The sequence below is a fragment of the Perissodus microlepis genome, chromosome 15 (assembly GCF_051167445.1).
Source record: "Perissodus microlepis isolate ML-2025 ecotype Zambia chromosome 15, ASM5116744v1, whole genome shotgun sequence".
NCBI lineage: Eukaryota > Metazoa > Chordata > Actinopteri > Cichliformes > Cichlidae > Perissodus > Perissodus microlepis.
This window is the reverse complement of record NC_140475.1, coordinates 17169270-17190027: the sequence shown is the minus strand read 5'-3', so window position 1 is coordinate 17190027 and position 20758 is coordinate 17169270. Positions and strand designations below refer to the sequence as shown.

Sequence of the window (20758 nt, the reverse complement as noted above, 5' to 3'; positions counted from 1 at the left end):
GTGTCTCCAACTACAAATAGGCTGCTTTTAATCAGGATCGTGCTTCAGCGCAATTGAGTTAATTAAACTGAGGCCCTCTGCGCAGAGGTAAGTGTTTGCTAATGTTAACTAGTTTGACTTCACGAAGAATTTGATGAAAAGGATAAGGGCTGATTTCAATGATACTACGATTGTTCAGCCTGGAGTACTTAGGTAAGTATTGCTTGAAGGCTATGATTCAGAACTTAAATGGGGCATCCCTGAATACCCCAATCATTACAAGGCCCCATGATTGACTAGTATAGTTTTTGCATTACTGGATCATGGATTAAAGGAATACTCCACTGTTTTTTGTAACCTCATCTATCTATCTATCTTTACATTATAAACAGTGCAAAAAGTAGCTACTGTATATGTGCTTTGCATTGTCACAGTCAGACTTTTTCAGGAAAGCAAAAATGCTTTCAAGATTTCAGTGGAAATGCTGGCAAACTGAAGGTAACCAGCGGCACATTAGAGGTTAATCATGAATACTGACAGCCGCGTTTAATGTAGCAGAGGTGAGAAAGAGGAATGTTTTCACTTGCAAGCCTTCTCATCATGTGCGAAAATGTGTGAAAACGGAAATACAGTGCATTGACCACAAATAATTTTGAAACTGGGTTTAATTTAGTCGAACAGTGGTTTTCAGTGGCCTCCAATCTGGTTTTGAGGCATTTCCACATAATAATAGAAAATACAATATTGTTACAGTATTATGAAATCATATATACTGGAGCTTTTAATTCGCTTTACTAAAGCAACTAGCAATGGAGAATACAAGTTTAAAGAACATTGAAGGCCTTTTTCTCGACCAAATTTTGATTTTAAAAACACTAACATGTAGATAATATTTAATATCTACATTAAAATAAAATTTAAAAAACAGTGGAGCATTCCTTTAATTAAGGGCAGGCAAATGAAATCTGTGATATGCAGCCACTGATAACAAATGGCACAGTAAATGAATGATTTACGTATAAAAAGAAGAGAAAAAGTGCCAGTGACAACCAGCTATGGCATATTTGTATTTAGGAAAAACGCTAGGACCACATAAAACAATTGTCTTTTTAAAAAAGCTAATAGGACAAACCTTAAAGATACCAGCTGGCAACAAGACAAGGGGCCCACCCTTCATCATGTACCAATAAGCAAAAAGGCAATACAGGATGAAGAGCCTTAAGGGGAGGAGTGAGTGTGCTGGGCCAGTGTTTGATTTAATCTGGAATAAATTGTAGAAAGAGGGCTTATTTTAATACTAGTTACACATTGGTGGAGATCTTGTACTTAGGAGACATGTTATTATGGAACCAGATGAAACTAAAAATGACGCCCATGGTTTTGGGTATACGCTCGTCGTAGGCAAACGTCATGGCCTCGTGCAGCGGGACTTTGACCACCTCGATAAGCTCTCCCTCCTTTGGCTCACCTCCACCTGGGCTGACGCAGTTGTCATCGGACACCTCAGCGTAAAACATGGTCTGCTTGGCACCGGTTACACCTACACCCGACCTGGAGGAGAGACAAAAAATAAAAAATCTAAAAGGACATCTTCTTTCATTTTTAAACAGGGCTGAGTGTCTTGTGCTGGTGCTTCAGTATCAACACAACACTCTTAGAGACAAAAACAAAGAACTCAACAAAGTCACATATGAATTCTGTAAATCTGTCTTTCACTCTTTATAATAAAAAAAACAAACCCATATGGTGTAAAAACAATAAATTCTTTAGCATTTCAATAAAATATTAAATCTCTGCCGCAGGCGACAGTGCCCTCAGGTTGCCTGCTATTAGCAGAGAGCTTCAGTATACTGAGTACTTCTGTCAGAAACACCCTCATAGGTGTTATGAGGGTTAAGATGATCCCCGTCTGTATAATGGAAGCAGCCTACACACAACAATGGTCGTAGACAACACCAACAGAGCTGGAGGTGGTGTGCAAGTTATATCAAAAGCGTCCTTATGAGAGTCATCACTCAAAGCTGTCCAGCTGCTGCTGCTGTCTAATGTGGGACTGTTCGTCTCCTGGGTCTTTTCACTGCCGCTTCAAGCTCTACTCAGCTAATAATACATTGACAAAGATGGATGACTTGCCTAATGCTTATTTCCAGGTCACTTATATAAATTGTGCACTTTTAGTTTATAATTTCAGAACTTCCCCCAACCCCTCCCCCCCCCCAAAAAAAACAAACAAACAAACAAACAAACCATACAAAAAACCCTGCACTGTCACAAAGACTGTTAAGTAATGCTCTTATAAATCTCTCTACTTGACCACTCAAAGCGCTTTATTCAACATGCATCATTCACCCATTCATAAGAGCAATTTTTCTATGCCTTTCTAACATTCACACACATTCACAATCCAATGGAAGCATCAGATTGTGCATCCACTGGATTGTGAATCAATTGGAGGAGTAACTTGGGGTTGGTATCCTGCCCAAAGATATTTGGGCATGCAGACTGGAGCAATCAGGGATCAAACCACCAACCTTCTGATCAGTAGGTGCTCTTCTGAGCTACTGCCAAACAGTGTTAATGCACTATTAAACCACTGTAAGAGTAATTGTCAGGCATTTTTTTCACCTTTACAGACTAAACTAGTGAAAGAGCACCAAATCACAGCAAGAAACATTCATATATACAGCAAAGAATGATCCGACTTAAAGCCAGACTGATATATGATTTTTAAGACCCATATCGATACCGATATTTAGTGATTTGAAAAAAATACGATATAGCCTTAACACATGAAGCATAAACGGATTGGTTATGTGTATTTATGAGTCTAAAATATTATGATAATGCAGTTTAAAAATAATCTTGTTTTAGTGTCATAACCAGTGACGGACTAATCGTTTACGCTCTGCCCAACTCTCGGATGAGATAGTTGTTGCGTTTCCAAACAAGTATTGCCAACAGGAATGTTGTAGAGTGCCCTCTGGTGGATAAACTATGTAACATCAACACCACTAGCATGGCTGTGAAGGGTGTTCCTCCTTTCTCGTCTTTATGTTTTTACATTTTTATTTATTGTCCGTTAAAGCAGATACAGATATGTCAGCTAATATTGGCTGATATATTAGCCCTGTCTACATATCAGCTGGGATATAATCTAACCTATCATGTTCACGCAGCTAGTGAAAAAATAAGTGGAAAAATGTTCATTTAGATGAGGTTAATAAACAATCATATACCAATCCAACAATGACAGCTTTTATAGACTAAGCTCATTTTCAATGGCTGTACCTATTAGTTGAAAGAGTAAAATGGCAAAAAGTTATAATATTTGCCTGGTTATTTAAGTCTTTAAAAAAAAATGTCTTCTTACTTTATTTTCCAAGTGAATTTTGAGAACTCACTTTACTCCCAGTGCTCAGGATAAGGGGAGCACTGGTTTTGCTATTCACTGGCAGATCATCACACAGGAAAATTGCACACATGATTTGACTAATATGCACTTTCAGTCTGGCACCTTTTAAAATCCATCCATAAAGCTTTCCAAAGCCTTTCCAAGTTCCAAGTTTTTGTGTGTGTGCTCCAATAATCTACAGTATATATCATTTAAAAGTTTTAAACACTGCAAATGTAGGTTATTTCCCAGTAAATGCTGCACAAGGAAGTTCAGAATGTATAATTAAAGGAAATTATAACAAAATAGGACAATAGGAAATTAATTGTTAAGGGACAAGAAATCCAGTGGGAGTGACTAAAGTAGATAAGATACATAAGATAATGAAAAACATTGCACTGAGACTTTCCTGTGATTTGAGTTGATAGACACTTGACAAAAGACCTTGACCGAGTGCTCCTAACACTAACCATCAGCTGTAAATTATTTTGGAATTATGCACAATAAACCCAAAAAACTAACCTGTAAGAAGTAATCTTCTTCAGCTTGGAAGCTGGCACATCGTAGCCACATTCTTCCAGCACCTCCTGGCGGGCGATCTCCTCCAGAGAGAGGTTAGGTTTGTCCACCAGGCCAGCGCAGAGCTCATAGGTGACCCCCGCAGAGGCAGGCAGCCACTGAGAAGAGCTCTCCCCTTCTGAGGCTGACTGGCCCTCCTGAGACTCCGTCGCGGCTTCTGCAGCACCCTCCTCGGTTTTTTCAGCAGACTTTGGTGGCTGCGTCTTGGCCTTTTCCCATTCACACATGTATACAGCTGATGGTGGGAGAAATGGAAGAAAATGCCAATACACTCGGGTAAAAAAAAAGCTAATTTTAACTGCAATGGCTACATTTCAATCTTTAAATATTTATTGTCTGATAAATTCTATCGTGAGCTCAACGTTTAAAATAAAATCTCATTTTGCACTGCAGATAAATACTTAAAAAAAATGGCAAAACAAACGGACAAAACAAATAAATCACTGCCCAGGTGTCCTTGAATTTAATAAACGCCAATGTGGAAAAGTCTCTGGTGACTACTAACAAAGGAGGCTAGGCTGCATTGTAATGGGACCTCCTGCAGTCTATTTATGAGTCTGTATTGTTGCTTCCATTCATTTGAATAAAAAGTATGCACAGGATGTCCATAGGATGTATACCAAACTTAATCTAGATTGGTGAACATAATGAAATTGAATAAACTGTACTGCAGTGTTTTTGGTGTGCGACTTTGTGAACACAGAAAAAGAAAACTTACCTGGACGGAACTGTTTGACGAGGACAAAACAGTGTGAGGTGGTGTTGAAGATCAGCACAGATACACTGCAGACATTGGGGTGTGGGAGAAAGGCAGAGTTAAACAAATGTTATTCTCAAAGAACATGTTTTCTACCTGCCATCACTGGTGCAGTGACGTCAAGTTCAAGAGAGCAATAAGTCAGTGGTGAACCAATTTTTAAATCCCTTGTGATGGAATCACCAGTCTAAAACATGCACAAGTCAAAGAACCCTGGATTCATGTATAAAGGTGGTCAAGCGTCGGGTCAAAAACGCTGGTTTTTGCCAGTTGACAACCAACACTTAGACTTTCTGAAAACAAAAGACCGCCTGGTAAAAACTACTACTCTACCAAATTTCTTTACCTGGCACATTCTCAAAAACCAGTATAAAGCCACCATAAATAGTGACATCACAGCTGTTGCACGACACAAGCAATGTCGTGACTTTAAACTTAATGCAAGATGCTACTTGTGGGGGGGGGCTTCTCGTCACTATGTCTGTGTAACTGAGGCTAAACAATCATACTTGTGTTTCATTGTGTCTGGTTTCCGTTACAATGTTCATCCACTTGAAAGTAGTTTTACTTGATTCTGCAGTTCATAATTAATCCTGGTTAATCGTCTACTGGGTCTTAGTCCTTCAGTTCATCCTCTGTCTGAAACGACTTGTTTCAGGGACTCTCCATTTAAATAAACCTTCGTCCAATTGGTTACCCTTCACAAATAGAAGATGTGAAAAGCAGGTGTGTGGGGCTTCTGTGCAAAAAAAAAAAAAAAAGCCATCTGCCTGAGACGCCCATGTTAAGAAAATCCACCCTTACTAACATTAAAAAGAAAGTTGGGGAAAAGAAAATATACAAAATGTTACGTAGTTCTGTGCCATTCAGGGAGACACACATCTCAGTGTTTAACAAAAATCATAACCTACAAACAAACGGAACCATCATACCCCTGACTTAACCTTTGTATTAGACATTTCCTGTTACAAAGACCTAAAAATAACATGCCACTAAAAATAAAATGGTCTGCCAAAATGAACAGTTTTCTAAAATAAGAGTCTTGCTTCACTGCTGATATTCACAATGACTCTTAACAAGCAGGATATGGAGATAAAATAGAAGGAAGGTCAGCATGATATGCTTCGCCACTGGCACCCAAAGAGCTCTATAGGCACAGGTGGGTCACCGCTCGAGTGTGTTTGTGTGTATGTGTGTGAGAGTCTGACTGTTGCTGTTTGTGGCGACTTGAGGCCTGGGGTTTGTGTTGGGAAAGCGGATGCGTCTGAGGCGGCAGGAAGCCCTGCCCTGTCTTTCCCATGGAAAGAAGGAACCAAGAGTTTGCTGGTACAACACCTAGCTGCAGCTCCTGTGCTGATACTTGGTTAATGTCTGTTTGCGTTTTAGATTTTCAGTTTTGCCTTTTCAAACATGTGTAATGTCAGCTGACTGGTTAATCCTTCTTAAAAACGGGATCGTTCCCTTTGTAGTTTATTTTATTGAATCCACTACCTCATTTAACCTTCAGTGAAAACAAATGTCTAGTCCCTACAGTGTGCATTAAATCAAAGGAAAAGTAACTACAGACCTCACTTTTATTGGTACAAACACAGATCATAGCACACACAGATTAAAAAGTCATTAAAAACACCTCTACTGTGCATACTTAAAGTTAATAAAAAAGGTAAAGGAGATTACACCAGGTAATAAATGTAGCAGCAAGTAGGCCTGTAAACTATGACAGCCATTAACTGCCATTTTTACAAATTCAAACATGCTTGCTGCTTTGTTGGGTCCTTTTTCAAAACACTTTTGTGTTCAAAATTGCAGAATTGAACTTGCACTTCCAGCAATAACAAGTTAAAATCAAAGCTGGAATTAACTGTGGGGTTAACTTATAAATCCTTATAAATTTGCATAAAATATACCATCTCGTGGCCCTGAAAACAGCTTCAGAAAAAGGTCAACTGTCTTTCTGTTACTGATTAAAAAGCCTTTGATTCATATCTGAATCCAGTGAGCAAACTCTGCGACTTATCTATTCAGCTCCTTTCACCATACTCCATTGTTTGCTCTCACCTTGAGAACACAGAACAGCCATTTTCACCTCCTCCCTTGCATCTTTCTAGAGCTTCTTTTTCACACTGATATTGCTGAAGCTGATTACAGATATACACGAGAAGACTGCACTGTAGGGCAATATCACCTCACAAGACACAAGTGAGGAGGATGTAGACAAAAAGTGGGTCACAGGCCTGAGGCATTGGAGCTGTCCCTTGTGGCAAGTCATGGTCTTATAGTGCTGTTACACACCATTACTGCTCTTCTACTGCTTCCTGGTGAAAAAAAGGAGCTCTAACAGTTAAACCAAGAAGCAGGCTAAACAGACACTCAGGACTTTTCATGCACGGTTAAGCTTTCTCTCTGGGGCATCTGGCTGAACAGCGGGAAATCTGGGTTAAGGCAGACGTATGAGACGCAGGACTAAGGTGACTACTGGTAGAAAGCTTATGGTTTAAGGATATTATTATTTGGCCCAATTCCCACTAGAAAAAAAAAATGGGTTAAAGGCTACACAATCCATCTTCTGCTGTCAGATCGGAGCCAAGGACATAACCACATCCCTTCTTTAATTTACCAGCTTTGGTTTAAATGAGTCAAGTGTCGTAATATTACATTTTTTAAATGTTAAATAAACAGAGCCACATTACGAACTAATAAAACTTACAGCAAGCTAAAATGCATTAGAACAAACAACAAACAAGGGTTTAACACAGTAATAATTTTATTTTTATCTTTGCTTTTCTGTTGCCTCTGGGCGTCTTTTATTCTCAGACTCATTATGTGAAGCTTTCTGTTATAAACAAGGACTACAAACCAATAAGAATGGCACCTCTGCAATGAGAAACCTCCTATTTCCAAAGGTTTATCAGCAAGCATCTTAATACACATATATAAAAACAGGACATCCTATCAGGCAAAGAAGGACATGAAGCTGATGTCCCATAAGTATGAATGATCTAAATTATAGTTTAGAGTGTAGTTTTTATGTTTGTCTTGTTTGGAAAACCATTTCCACGCAGTCAAGTGTGATTTTACAGTCAGGTAGCTTTTCTCAGAAGGCAATATGCAAACTTCAGTTAGCTTTGTAAAGTTTTAACGCTCTCCAAGCTCTATAGAAATAACAGTTTCTTAAATAAGTTAAAGAGGTAAAACTATATACTCTTCAGATACTTTATTACCCTAGTGGTATTGCTAATTCTGTTAAAAATGTTGCAGAGTTTATTGTCATCCATGACTCACCTATAAAGTAATTTGCGCTGTTGTGTCTGAATGTGTCCCATGGAAGAGCAATTCAGTTTCATGTGTTTTTGTAGTTTTCAGGTCAAACCCTGCTTGTGCAAACAAAGTAAGCACTTTCTCTAGATAAGTGGCAGCTAATGAAGCATGTACTTCCAGAATCTTTGGCTCCTGGATTGAGGATCTGCACCTCTAAGTCAAAAGCCACTGAACATTTTACAGTCAACTGTCGTATTTACACCGAGAGTAAATTGTTCCCCTTGTGCAGAGTTAAGTACTATATCTAAGGCAATATCCACACACGGATCTATTAGCAGTTGTGTGGCAATCAGAGCCCATAGAATATCAATTACATTGAGCAATTTCAAGCGACAACGGGAGAAATAACCCCCGGGCAAAACGATATGGGCAGGTACAAAGGTAAATTTTTCCCATCTTAGAGCAATCGAAGTGACTACCAATGAGAGCAAAGGATATGCAGCAGTCGATTGAAAACCACATGGGTGGCAAATACATTAAAGGTTTAACAAGGCAAATAGAGCCTGGAATGTCCAGTAGCAACCAACCGTCACAATATTTAAATATTGACAGGCCTTAAGAGGTGAGGCCTGTCCAACAAGAAGATGAATCCATAACATGTGGAATACATGTGAATAGGTGGATAATCCACATAGTGAGGGAAAACCCTTGGGATCCTTTAGAAGAAGCTAAAAGGAAAGACTGTGAACCACATACACCCTGAAACATCATGAAATATCATGAAAACCCAGGTTATCAGTTAACCTTACAGTTTAATTGTATTTATTTATGCAGTACTGTCAGGTAAAGACCTTTTAATAATCTTGGTAAATTAAATTTCTATTAACTACTGTAATTTCCCCAGGAGGCCACTTATCAAATAACCGCAAATCTTGGTAAATGTGCATGCTTATGAAGCAGATGAATAACTGTGCACGTCGCCACAAACTCATCTTCATAAGAAACAAGCTGAAAAAAATGTATTCAATAACGTATCTCATACCATTCTGACTACAGTCTCTTCTAGTCTAATGTTGCCTTTGATAAAAAAAAAATCTGTCTTTCAAATCTTTGACTAGTTCTTCTGAAAGACAACATCCTGCTGAGAAGAAAATGCTATGCACACTTGCACAAAAATGCAAAACAATCCAGGGTCTATTTGATACATGCCCCACGGGGAATAACCCGTTTCGCAATATCCACATGGGGTAGAGAAATGCAGGTTTGGGTTTACTGCTTCTTCCCTCTGTGGCACTATTTTTCAAAAGAACTTGTCTTTGGGGTCATTAGTAGAACAAAATGGGGCTGAAATAACCCGAGACTTACCTCAGGGCATTATGGCAGACTGAGAGTTGGAATTACGGCTTTGACGCAAATGTGTGATATTTCTCTTACAGAGCCCCACTAAAGTTCAGACATTTATTGCCACTTTCCCTGTATAATTGCATGGCACTGCTTTCTTCAAAACAAGGTGTGTTAAGGTTGACGATCCTCCAAATACAATGCATTTTTAAGAGAAACCAGATCATTGTGGTGTAAAAATACCAGAGAAGTCAGATGAGAGGAAATTGGTTTGGATGTTCAGGAGCAATCTAGGAACCAATAAGGCTTAAGCCTACCATGGTCTGGAAACTGCCATTTTACATAGCCAGAATGACAAGAGGTATGTGTGGAAGACTAAAGGCTTTTAAACTTAAGTACACTGGACCGACTGCCAAGCATGGTGGTGGTAGCATCTTGCTCTGAGGTTGTTTTACTGCCTGTAGTACTGGTACACTGCATAAGTGGATGGAATAATCAAAAACGAGAACTACCTCCAAATTCTTAAAGCTTTACTCAACAGTTAGACAACTGAAACTTGCACACAACTGGAATGATGCTAAACACACATCAAAACAGGTTTTGGAATGAATAAAGCAATCTAACATTAAACTTCGGAAATGGAATCCCAAAACTGAGTCTATCCCAGTGACGTTAAAAATGTTATTGCTCCGACTTGTGAAATTATGAATTCTTATAAAGCAACAAATCTTGTCATGATCTAAAGACACCTGAGAACCAGTAAGAAACAAAGTCATTGACATCTATCAGTCTGGAAAGGATTAAAAAGCCATTTTTAAGGCTTTGGGACTCAAGCAAACCACAGTGAGAGCCATTATCGACAAATGGAAAAAAACTGCCAATAATGAGAAAACTTCTGAGCACGGCTTTATGTTTAAAACAAGCTCTCGAGATTGAATAATCTCTCCTGACATAAACATGCATGTTATACAGTTTCTCAACAATAACAATGCTGTGTGTCAAGGTCTCATTTCAGGCTACATTAATGTTTTCTTACCTCTTCTGTGTAGTCTGGTATTATTTATTAGCCATTTAGTTTGCCAATAAGATGTATTGAGTAAATATACATGCAAGTAAAGGACAGGAGCAGTAAAAGTAAATTGAAAGTGTTTTTTACCTGTCATGGGTCCGCATGAAGTCCCACGATTTCTTTGTGCCATTCTGCGTAGAAATAAGATGACAATAAAACACCATAAATAAAAAAAAAGTATGATCTCATAGTAATTCTCAAACACTGCTGGGTTCCAGCTGCGTCAATCAAAGTGTTTAAAAAGATAAAGAGTGCCTACAGTTTGCAATCAGTGTATTATAACCTGTTTTATTTCATATGATTTGCATGACAAGATATCAAATCCCCTCTCATTTGGTTAACAAGAATATTTGCTGCACAATTAGTGTTGTCTTATTGAAAAAAGCGCACCCAATAAAAACATCTGCAGATGCAAAGCAAAAGAAAAGCACCACGAAAAACGTGTTTTCTTTTTATGCCTTGCAATTGCCTCGCAATTGCAGAGAGAGATTCCCGACAACTAAACAATAAAACACTTAAGTGACAGAAGTTGTTGTGTTTGAAAGCCCTGTGGACACATCAGCACATTGGCATAACATGCAGCTTCACTCTTTCAGTAAATTTCCATCTGTATAATTATGATCAAGCTGCAAAGGAGGTGTGTTACCCACACAAAAGACAGACAAAAATATTCCAGAAATCACAGGGCTTCAATTTATAGCTTGTGACACATGCATTGTCTGGCATGTGACTCTCATCTGTAAAATGATGAGCTAACATCCTGAAAGTTTGGTTTCCTTTCTTTTACATTATTTTCATTAAAAATGGCTGGAAAAGGTTTTAGGAGTTTGTTCCGAAATGTATAAAGCCAAATTTGTTCAATGGAAAGCTACATGCTCTAAGCTTTGCTGCTTTTTGAAAATATAAAAACTGGCATGTCCACTTCTTTTAGCATGTATTAGCCAATACATGTCATTGCTTCAATCAACTGAATTCCTAAAGCTACATTTAGCTACATGGATAAATCACCTGGGTCAAAATATCAGGATAAGGCTCAAGGTCAACCTGCTTTCTACATACAGCAAGGCCAGTGTAAAGCTAGCATGACCTAATGTTACAATACTCAAGGTGAAATAATACCAAAATGTTTGTCTATTTCCAGCATTTACTCAGCCAATACAGTGGCACTGAAGAATAAGTCGGGCAGATGAAAACAACATTCATCAAAGCTATAATTACATGAGTAATGGAAAACAGCGTTTTTTCGTCTGTTTTCCGGAAACAGCTGAAAAAGCAGGAGGAACTTCCAAAGAAAAGGTGTGCCAAGCTTATAGGATCATTACCAAGAAGACCTGAGGCCATCATTGCTGCCAAAGGTTGACTTCTTACTTGTCATTTAAATAATTGGTTCATGTACCATCCACAAGCTCTCCCTGTGTGAAATAACCACATTAACCTAGCATATTCCTATCTCTGCATCCAGTGCTGTTTAAATATGGTAAAGTTGGCCTACATTTTCTATGCCTGAAGAAATATGGCCTTGATTCAAATTTAGGCTGCACCTCCTCTCCACCTACGAGCTCTTTCAAACGCAGGGATGACAGTTTTACTAGAACAGGCTTATCCCAGCTACAACACACGGTGTGTTAGTGAGCTGTTTTCAGTACCACCCAAGAAAAAGGGAGGTGGTACAGCTAATTTCACTGATTCAATCAGACAACATAACTACTGTTGTAGCAACATGATTTGTGGTTAAAGCTGCAATATGGAATTTAAAGATTTCTATCTGAAAGGGAAAAGTTTAATCACAACTACTTGATTGTGTGGAAGTTAATTTCCTTTCAAAGCATGTTCCACAAACAAAATCAGGCCCCCCAAAAAAGAAGAAAGAAATGAGAACGGCAAGCTTGGAAGGAAGGAAGAGGCTTTATTTAGCACCCTTATTATCAGTTACTCATTTCTTTTTTTAAAAGTTCATTCATTCATTCAGGGTTTCATCTGTAGCGTAGTAACTAAATGGCCGGGGCCTTTCTGTATAGAATTTGCATGTTCTGTGGGTGCTCTGGTTTCCTCCCATATTCCAAATAGATGCAGTTAGTGAGGTTAGGTTAACTGGTTATTCTAAATTGCCCATAGGTATGAATGTGAGCACATGTGGTTCTCTGTCTGTGTTAGCCCTGTGATAAAATGGCGACCTGTCCGGGTGTTCCTTGTGACCCTAAATGGGATAAAGCGGAAGAAAAAAGATGGATGACTGAATGAAAACAATGCCTTAGATCCCAGTCTCTCCATCCTACAAACTGGTCAGTGACTCTCTGGGAACTACAAATCCCTTGAGATAAAACGTATATTCCTTCACCAAATGGCAAGTGATTGCTGGAACTAACCAGGTATAATTAATCATAAAGAGGTATACGGATTTCACCAAAAAACAAACAAACAAAATAGCAATACGACTCAAAACTATGATATTTACAAGACCAAAAAAAAACTCACATTTTAGGAGACAGTTCTGTCTTATGTTGATTACTTTTGCTTGATAAATATTTTGAAGACAAGTGAATATCATAATTTGCGCTGTACAATAGCTGTGTTACTACATTACTATCCCCTCTGTAAATCTGCGTCTAAGCAAAGGAACTAAAATGCACATCAACAAAATGCAAGCTACTGCAAGAACACGGCATCCAGCGCATGATGTAAGAGGTCATAGTCACATGACCTTAGCATGAAGCCAAGCCAGGATAATTCTGTTCATGCACCATTAACTGTCCTGATTTGGTGTGAAATGGAAGCATAAAACATTTATGTTCATTTATTTGGCTCCACAATTAAAAGACTGCCCACTTACATATGCAATTTTACTGCATACTAAAGCAGAGTTAGCAACACTCAATGATTAACTGAAGGCATTTTCTGTGTCAAATAAGAGAGGAATTCCTGTCTAAAGATCATGAAAGAGTGAAAAAGTCACTGCAATGAAGTCACTCAAAAATGCTAATTATTTATTGGCTGAAGCCTCTGAAATGTTTTTTTTTCCTTTCTTAATTAATTGACAATGAAAAGCTTTTACATTTTAAACTTCATGTAATTGTATAAATTATTCCAAAATTGCAGCTGTAAATAAAAATACATTTTTACTCCAATTTCAGTGAAAAAAAATATTAAAAGAAGATTTATTTTGTCAGATCTCCATTAAATTCAAACAATACATTTTAACTGACTGAACTAAAAAAAGAAAAAAAGATAGAACAATGAGAGTCATACATAATCTCATGTTCAGCCATTATTAAAGGCCCGATATTATGTGATTAAAACACTGCAGACATGCTGCGGGTGTAATTACTCACAAAATCCTTCCATGTTAGAAATTAGTATATGTGTTTTACATGCCATCATTCCTATATGAAACCAAGCCCTTTCACTTCTCCTTATGAAAGCAAAGCTGGTATGGTGATGGAGTGTGTGATAAATCATTTTGTCATGACTGAGGTAGGGATGCACGTCTCGTGGCTTGTTGCTTTATAAAAATGCTTGGCTCTGGAAAATGCTCTGCTGAGGCTGAGTATTTTTGCCATCACTGAACGTATTACATGGAAATTGCAGGGTATTTGCATAAGTAAATGGTTACAAATGCATGCACTAGGGCTGTCCTGCCCCTAAACCCATCCATGTTGTTCAGAACTGAGCCTTTGTCAAACTGAGGCTATACATTGCATTGCTGTACAGCAGAAACATTAAAATATACAATAGAGCTAAACTTTGAGATAAAATGGCATTTTATAATCCAGTCCTCCAGCTACTGCAGGTTATGGTTAAAGTGGCCCTACAGCCAAGTACAAAAACAAGACCTATCACAGGACCAGAGACTCTGTGTGAAGGCAGCTGAATAATCTCGAGAACCCCCAGAACAACCTGGTCAACCTCCCGGTACAGAAACACAAAACAGGAAGAATCTGAGCAAGATTTTAAGACAGAGACTGAACCTTCAGAAGAAAACCTTCAGATCTCTTGGAACAAATGCTAAAAGGAGTCAAAAATGCTTAGGTGGTCAATAATGCATCTAAAGGCTGATTTAAGCAAGCTTCTGAATTTGCTCAGTGCAGAAGAAATGTGCAGGAAAGGTGCACCATCAGTTCAGAGTAAACTGCAACTACTATACAGACATTTCTGGTAACAACACAAACTCAAGGTTATGAAACAGTGAGGATAAAAATAACATCCAAGAAGGTCTTTCTATTTAAAAAAGCAAAACAGAACAAAAAGTCATCTGAATTTCAAGATTAAAGAAATACCTTAATGTTGTCAGCAATTTCAGACAGCACCACAAAGAGACTAGCAAACACCTTGAATATGGTTTGTTTACAGTACATCACCATTAATTGGCCATGATTACTGTTAAAAACACTGTAGATACAACACATTTATCTTCCAGCAGTGACCTACTACATAAGGTAAAACTGCACTGCATGAATGTGTCAGCGCACACACATTCCCTCTTTAGTCTCCTGTCACCACTCACAGATGGCGGGGTTCCCCTCATTACTCAGGCCACTTGCTGAGAGAGGGGAGGCGGGGACAGCTTGAATGGCCCAGGGGAGATGGAGAATCATGGCCGACACGGATTACGACAGAGAGATTAGCCCACGGGGGGAAAGAGAGAGACACAGGCAGAGAAAGAGAGAGAGCAAGGCAAGCAGAAGCAGGCTACACAGGACCTTGAAATTAATGTGGTCCCTCTGGCTTTGGCCATCCGAAATGACAGGCTCGTACGTGAATGGCTGTTGTAGGGAGGGATGTATGGGCTTGATCTTTTAGGTGCTTAAAGTCTAATAACCATCACACACACACACACCTTCTATGCTGACTATAAAGCAGACAGCTGCAGCAAGAATAAAAAAAATTAACTACCATCCTCAAATACAATAGCTCCCTTTGAGTCTCATCATGCGCGCTCCAGTTTTTTTCCTGGTTTCATTTATAGTCTCTCTGTTTGACCCTGATGTCTCGACAAAGGCAGCAGGACTATCATTACAATGGTCAACCGTGTTTTAAAAGTGACAAAAAGCATCTACACGTGCAGGGGGGAAAAAAACCAGCATGTGCAGTTTCTTCTCAAGGACGCAGTTTCCAAGTACAAACTGACTGTGTCCTCCAGTGAAATCCACAGAGAGTATATAAACCTCAAATCAAGGCCAGTATACACCAGTGCCATCAATATGAACCTCACCAAACTGAACTTCAAACCTCCTGCCTGGTCTGTACCATACACACACTAAGCCATATTATTTTATTTAGATACTTCCATTAAAAATGTTCCAAAAGGTACAAACACCACGAACATGGTTGAGAAGTCCAGGTCAGTGATACGATTTAGCAGACAGGAGGCTAAAGCAGTCCCAACCGCCGTGTTCCTAACTCTAAGCCTCACCAGACACAAAAGTAGTACCATAAAGCAAGCACAATACGTCATTCTTCTTGAAACAGGAGCTTTACTGACCTCTCAAAATTCCTTATAAAGTGTTGTGAATGTCAACTACTTCAGCTGCTACTGAAGGAAGGGTTGTCTGCCAGTCTGTCTCCAGCACTACTGTTTGAAATTGTATGCCAACTGCAGGAGGCAAGACAGCACCGTTGGTATCAATACTGTTGCAACTGAGTATCCAATAGTAACATTTTTAGTACTGATTAATATTTCAGTATTGATGTATTTTTTTTTTTTGACAACTCTGGTGGATTTTAGTTAGTTTCTGGAACTTATTCACAGGGGAACAAAAACTAGATGCTTTCTCTGGATTAACTAAACTGACCATAGTGCACCAACTTTCTATCTTCTGTCATCATTAGCCTAAATTGAGTCTAAATGAACATAACATAGTGTTTATGTTATGGACATAGTGTTTTCAGTGAAAGAAAAGTTTCGTAGAGTATTGAAGAAATCAAATACTTTAACGCATTTATCTCATGGCAAACCTGTAAAATCAAATTTGAAATAATTACAATTGATGGAACCGTTATTCATTAAATCTAGACTGTTTAAACTGTGATAACCCATGTTGTTATTGTGTTGTGAACAAATAATTTTAATAATTATATCCTCCTGGAACTGTGCCCTTATTTATAAGCAGATAATCACTATGGTAATCAGTTAACTGCTGTGATTCAAGCACAAGCAGATAAATAACCATTCACGTAAGAAAATGTGCGCTTCAAGATCATAAAGATCTCATATTCATTCACTGGCTGAAAGACGCACAAGGTACATAATTCTAGATGAATAATTCAAATCATTATAATGAATAAATAGAAGGTAATTATCTCGCTCTAAGCACCAACTCGTGATTCGCTGTCAGCACGAGGCGACAAAGATAAGAGGGGTTTCCCAGAGTCAACAGAGCACAATCACCTGCTTTGGAGAAGGAGGCGAGAGCAGCGACACAAAACACCAATAAACACTAATGATGCAGAGCGCCTCTTATGCGTGACATTATGTACATATGGAGTGTGTTGCTGTGAGTGTGAGTAGATTTCTGTTAATGGCCAATAGCAAAAGCTGAAGATGTACAGATGAACATAAAAGGATTGTGGGAGAGATGCTCCCTCGGCATGATTGAAAAGCCTTTGTGGGGAGTCTCTGAACAGCCCCTCCTGAGGTGCAAGGCAGAAATGATGAGAATGAAAGAGAAGGCAGGACAGAGAGAGAAACACAGAGGGTCCACCCGTCATCTCTTTTGTTGTCCATCTGCTGTCTTTAGCCGTTCCACCATCCTCTTGACAGGCTTAACCTTCCCCCTCTGCTGTCACAGGTGTGTACCCCAAATGGGACAAACTCCCAAAAAGAGTACCATGGTACTTGAGTTTTTGGATTACACTGAAAACAACAATACAAAAAAGAAGCTTCCATACATGTAAACCACAATTTGTCACTGCAAGTACCAATTAAAAGCCCTTTTTTCTCATTTGTTTCCAAAACAAAATATACAAAAGAGTCTTTTTTGGCATGTACTAATTACATGAAACAGATGTCATTAACATGCTCTTATAATCTACTGTGTAAGTAACGCAGCAGCTCCTAAGTTTTAAGAATGAGTTCAGCACCACAGTCACTATCCAGGTTTTACACAACCAGGAGATGTATCCATAGCCCAGCAACAGAGAAACTGCACAAATATTTTGAAACCTAAAAATAAATTCATCCTGGACTGCCGCCCGTGTTTGGGTAAGGAAGCACTTCTCACTTTGCAAGGAGACCATCGGGACACAGTCATCACACTTTGCTTTTAGTAGGAGGACAATTTTTATAGTAAATTATTAATGGCTAACCTAAAAAAAGTCAATCAAAGTTCATTGGCGGGGACACTTTAGGAAGCCCAAACCTTCTAATATTTAAGATGCATATATAAAGCAGTGCAGTGAGATAAACGATGAGAATGAATATCAGATTTTGGTCAGAGATAATCAGCACTGCCTAAATTATTTTACCACCACCTGGATAAGGTGGATAAAGGTAAAAGCTAAAGGTGGATAGATCATAGATAGATGCTGGCATGGATGGATGAATAGTGACTAAAACTGCACCCGCAAGCCCCTGAGACACCTATGTCCTTGGATAATAAATATTATCGACCTACAAGACAATTGACTCTGCACAAGAAGCGCTGGAAAAGCAAGGACATGTTTGAAGCGATTAAGTCATATTTACACCTGAATTTCTAACTAGCAAAGTCTAGTTAGAAAAAATGAATCCCATCAACATGAGCATAAACACCCACATTTTTCCCCTCTTTTAGGTGACTTGGAGATCAGCACTCGCTATTTCAACCTCACTGAACTGCATTGCATTCATATTCAGAAAAATGTGAGATAACTGTGGCACTATGATCTGAGTCACAGCGTGACTAAATGAATGACTGAATGAATAATTTGTAACTGATAGGAAGAAATAGTGAATATCATTATGGCACTGACAAAGAAACCAAATTTTATTGGGGATGGGAATCAAAACCAGTTCACAAGCTTATCAGTTCATTTCATCAGTGTACGCTACATCTCTCAAAACAATCAAACTCAGAGGAGTAGCTTTCCTTTTGCAAATACTTTTTTTCTCCTGTTTTTTCCCATGTGTTCAGGTGCAGTGAAAGTAAAAACTGCAGTGCTTCTAAAAAGGTTCAGTAGGCTTATTTTTTTCCACACCTAAAATTGATGATGAGCCACTAAGAGAGTCCGTAAAAATACCTACAAGCAGAATTAGTAATCACAATAGCAAAAAATATACTGACTTATTTACTATTCATCCTCACTAAGGAAACTTATTGGGCATGGTCAGTAACAGTCCAATCTTCTTTCTCTTCTTCTTTCGAGTGCTCCTATTAGGTACCACTACAGCAGACCATCTGCCCCCCATCTCACCCTACCTTTAGTATCTTCTCCTGGTACACCAACCCTCTGCGTGTCCTCCTCCACTATATCGATGGTCTTCCTCTTTTCCTCTTACCTGGTAGCTCCATATTCAACATCCTTTGTTCAATATATCCTCACTATCCCTCCTCTGCACACCTCCAAACAATCTCAACCTTTCCTCTCTGCATCTCTTAATAATGCTGACTCAAATTGCTTGATAACTGAAAAACCAAATATAGGTACTCAAAATGACTGGGTAAGACTTATTAAACTAAAGCGTTTGAATATAAAGGCACATCTACTATGGTTTATATTTAAGACAGGAGCATGAGATTGATACTAACAAAAAGACTTATAGTTATATTTTCTTAATTGAAACTTAATGCAAAAGAGTGATGCTGATCTGAGGTAGGTGCATGTTTCTCTGCACTATGTTCTGTCCATGATCTGCACATTTTTGCAGGTCAATAAAACACAAACACACGTATGACACTTTAAATCCCGAAAGGATATGAACAGGCATAACTACTCAGTGTCGCTCAAACACAAGCCTGGGCAACTTAGCTCTCTACACATCTGAACTTTCAAAACCTTCGACCTTATTAGACCCACCAGACTGGGTCACTTTGACAGCTGAGATCAACAAGTCTCGCCTGTCTTTACAGTGCAAATAGCGCAAAAAACCCCTCTCTTTTCACGTTAAAAAGACCAACTCGAGCCATCTACATCTCCTCGCTCTAATATAAAGCATGTGCCTCTGTTAAACCATGAAAAAAACCCTCTGCAGTAGCAGCAGGCTACCGTTAGCATGGTAGCTCATAGCTGCCTGTTAGCTTAGCTGTCTCGTAAAACACAGAGGTAACTGCGTTTCAAACCAGACCAAATACAGACCTCTTTTTGTCGTCGTGGTGCATGTAATGCCAATTTTTGCTGTCAGTGATTGTGTTTAAGGTCGGCTTAGCCTTCATGTTATGCTAAAAAAATGAATGGGGGTGGGTGGGGGGGGGGGTTGGGTTAGCCTACATCATCCAACAGCATCTACTAGCCGTTATTACTCAATAATAACTCACCTGGCTATAGTGCACCCTGAACGGCTTTAGATAGTCAGACTCTGTGCACGGAACCACTTCAATGTTGTTAATCTCTTCCATAGTTTACACTTGGAGCTTAGATTTGGAGGCTCACCGCTGTTGTCTGTCACCCGCACACTAACTGACAGTGAAGGAATGCCTACGGAAGCCGGGAAAGGACATGAGACTTGGCAGTAAGGGAACAACAAAGGGGGGGGGGGGGGGGTAAAATGAATGGCGTTAATTTATATAACAATATAAATACATGTACATGAAGAAAAGAACAGATTTATCTTGTTGCATCATCTTAGCCCCAGTTATCTTTAAATGATTAGTCTAAATTAACCTAAAGAGCCAAGGACAATGCAATATTGCACACTACACATTCCACGTGACTCACCAGTGCTGCCCATAATACTAGGATAAAGGATGTAGCTATCTTCTGATACCTGTTAGATGGCAAGACAATGTACTTTGTGCAAAGGGAAACGTGGTGGCTGATGACTGAAACCAATGAAAATGCAACAGCCTGCAGTTGTCAGCTTTTCAAAGCCAGCTACAGCAGTCAAACCATCTAAGGCTTCACTCACGCAGGCCTAGAGACTGTTCTGACAGCATCTGATTGCTAGGGAAAAATCTGTATTCTCTGACTGGTTGGCTCTCACAAGGTGACTGCGTTGCAAAAAAGGCTACTGTAACAAAAACCTCAAAAAACTCTTCCGTTCTCCTAACCCTGACTTGTACATTCTATAACTCCATGCATACATCACCACTGACAACCATATCCAGGATGTTAAATCCAGTCAGTCAAAACCACATGAGGTTCTACCCTATATTGACTGTTTATCCCACCTAATAATACCACTTGGGTCAATTCAGCACAGAACCCAAGGTTAACAGCGTTAAGTTAACAGCCTTTTGATATGTGTGGATAG

General features: G+C 39.0%; 1 protein-coding gene across 1 annotated transcript; it reads right to left on the bottom strand.

Moving 5' to 3' along the window:
• Positions 1-626: 626 nt before the first annotated feature.
• On the bottom strand, positions 627-19999 carry nudt14 (nudix (nucleoside diphosphate linked moiety X)-type motif 14). Its single transcript, XM_084952221.1, has 5 exons — positions 19824-19999; positions 10462-10505; positions 4668-4732; positions 3893-4184; positions 627-1530 (listed from the first exon to the last, which is right to left on the bottom strand). Exons 1-5 carry the CDS (start codon positions 19902-19904, stop codon positions 1281-1283), a joined length of 732 nt encoding a protein of 243 aa, XP_084808347.1. The 5' UTR covers positions 19905-19999; the 3' UTR covers positions 627-1280.
• Between the last annotated feature and the right edge of the window lie 759 nt (positions 20000-20758).

Bases quoted from the DNA above. Each gene is read 5' to 3' on its own strand.
- nudt14 (XM_084952221.1), bottom strand. From the start codon at position 19,904: ATGGAAGAGATTAACAACATTGAAGTGGTTCCGTGCACAGAGTCTGAC. The intron at 10,506-19,823 runs GTGAGTTATTAT...ATTTCTACGCAG, and splicing joins TCAGGGTGCACTATAGCCAG to AATGGCACAAAGAAATCGTG. The intron at 4,185-4,667 runs GTAAGTTTTCTT...TCCCACCATCAG, and splicing joins CGTCAAACAGTTCCGTCCAG to CTGTATACATGTGTGAATGG.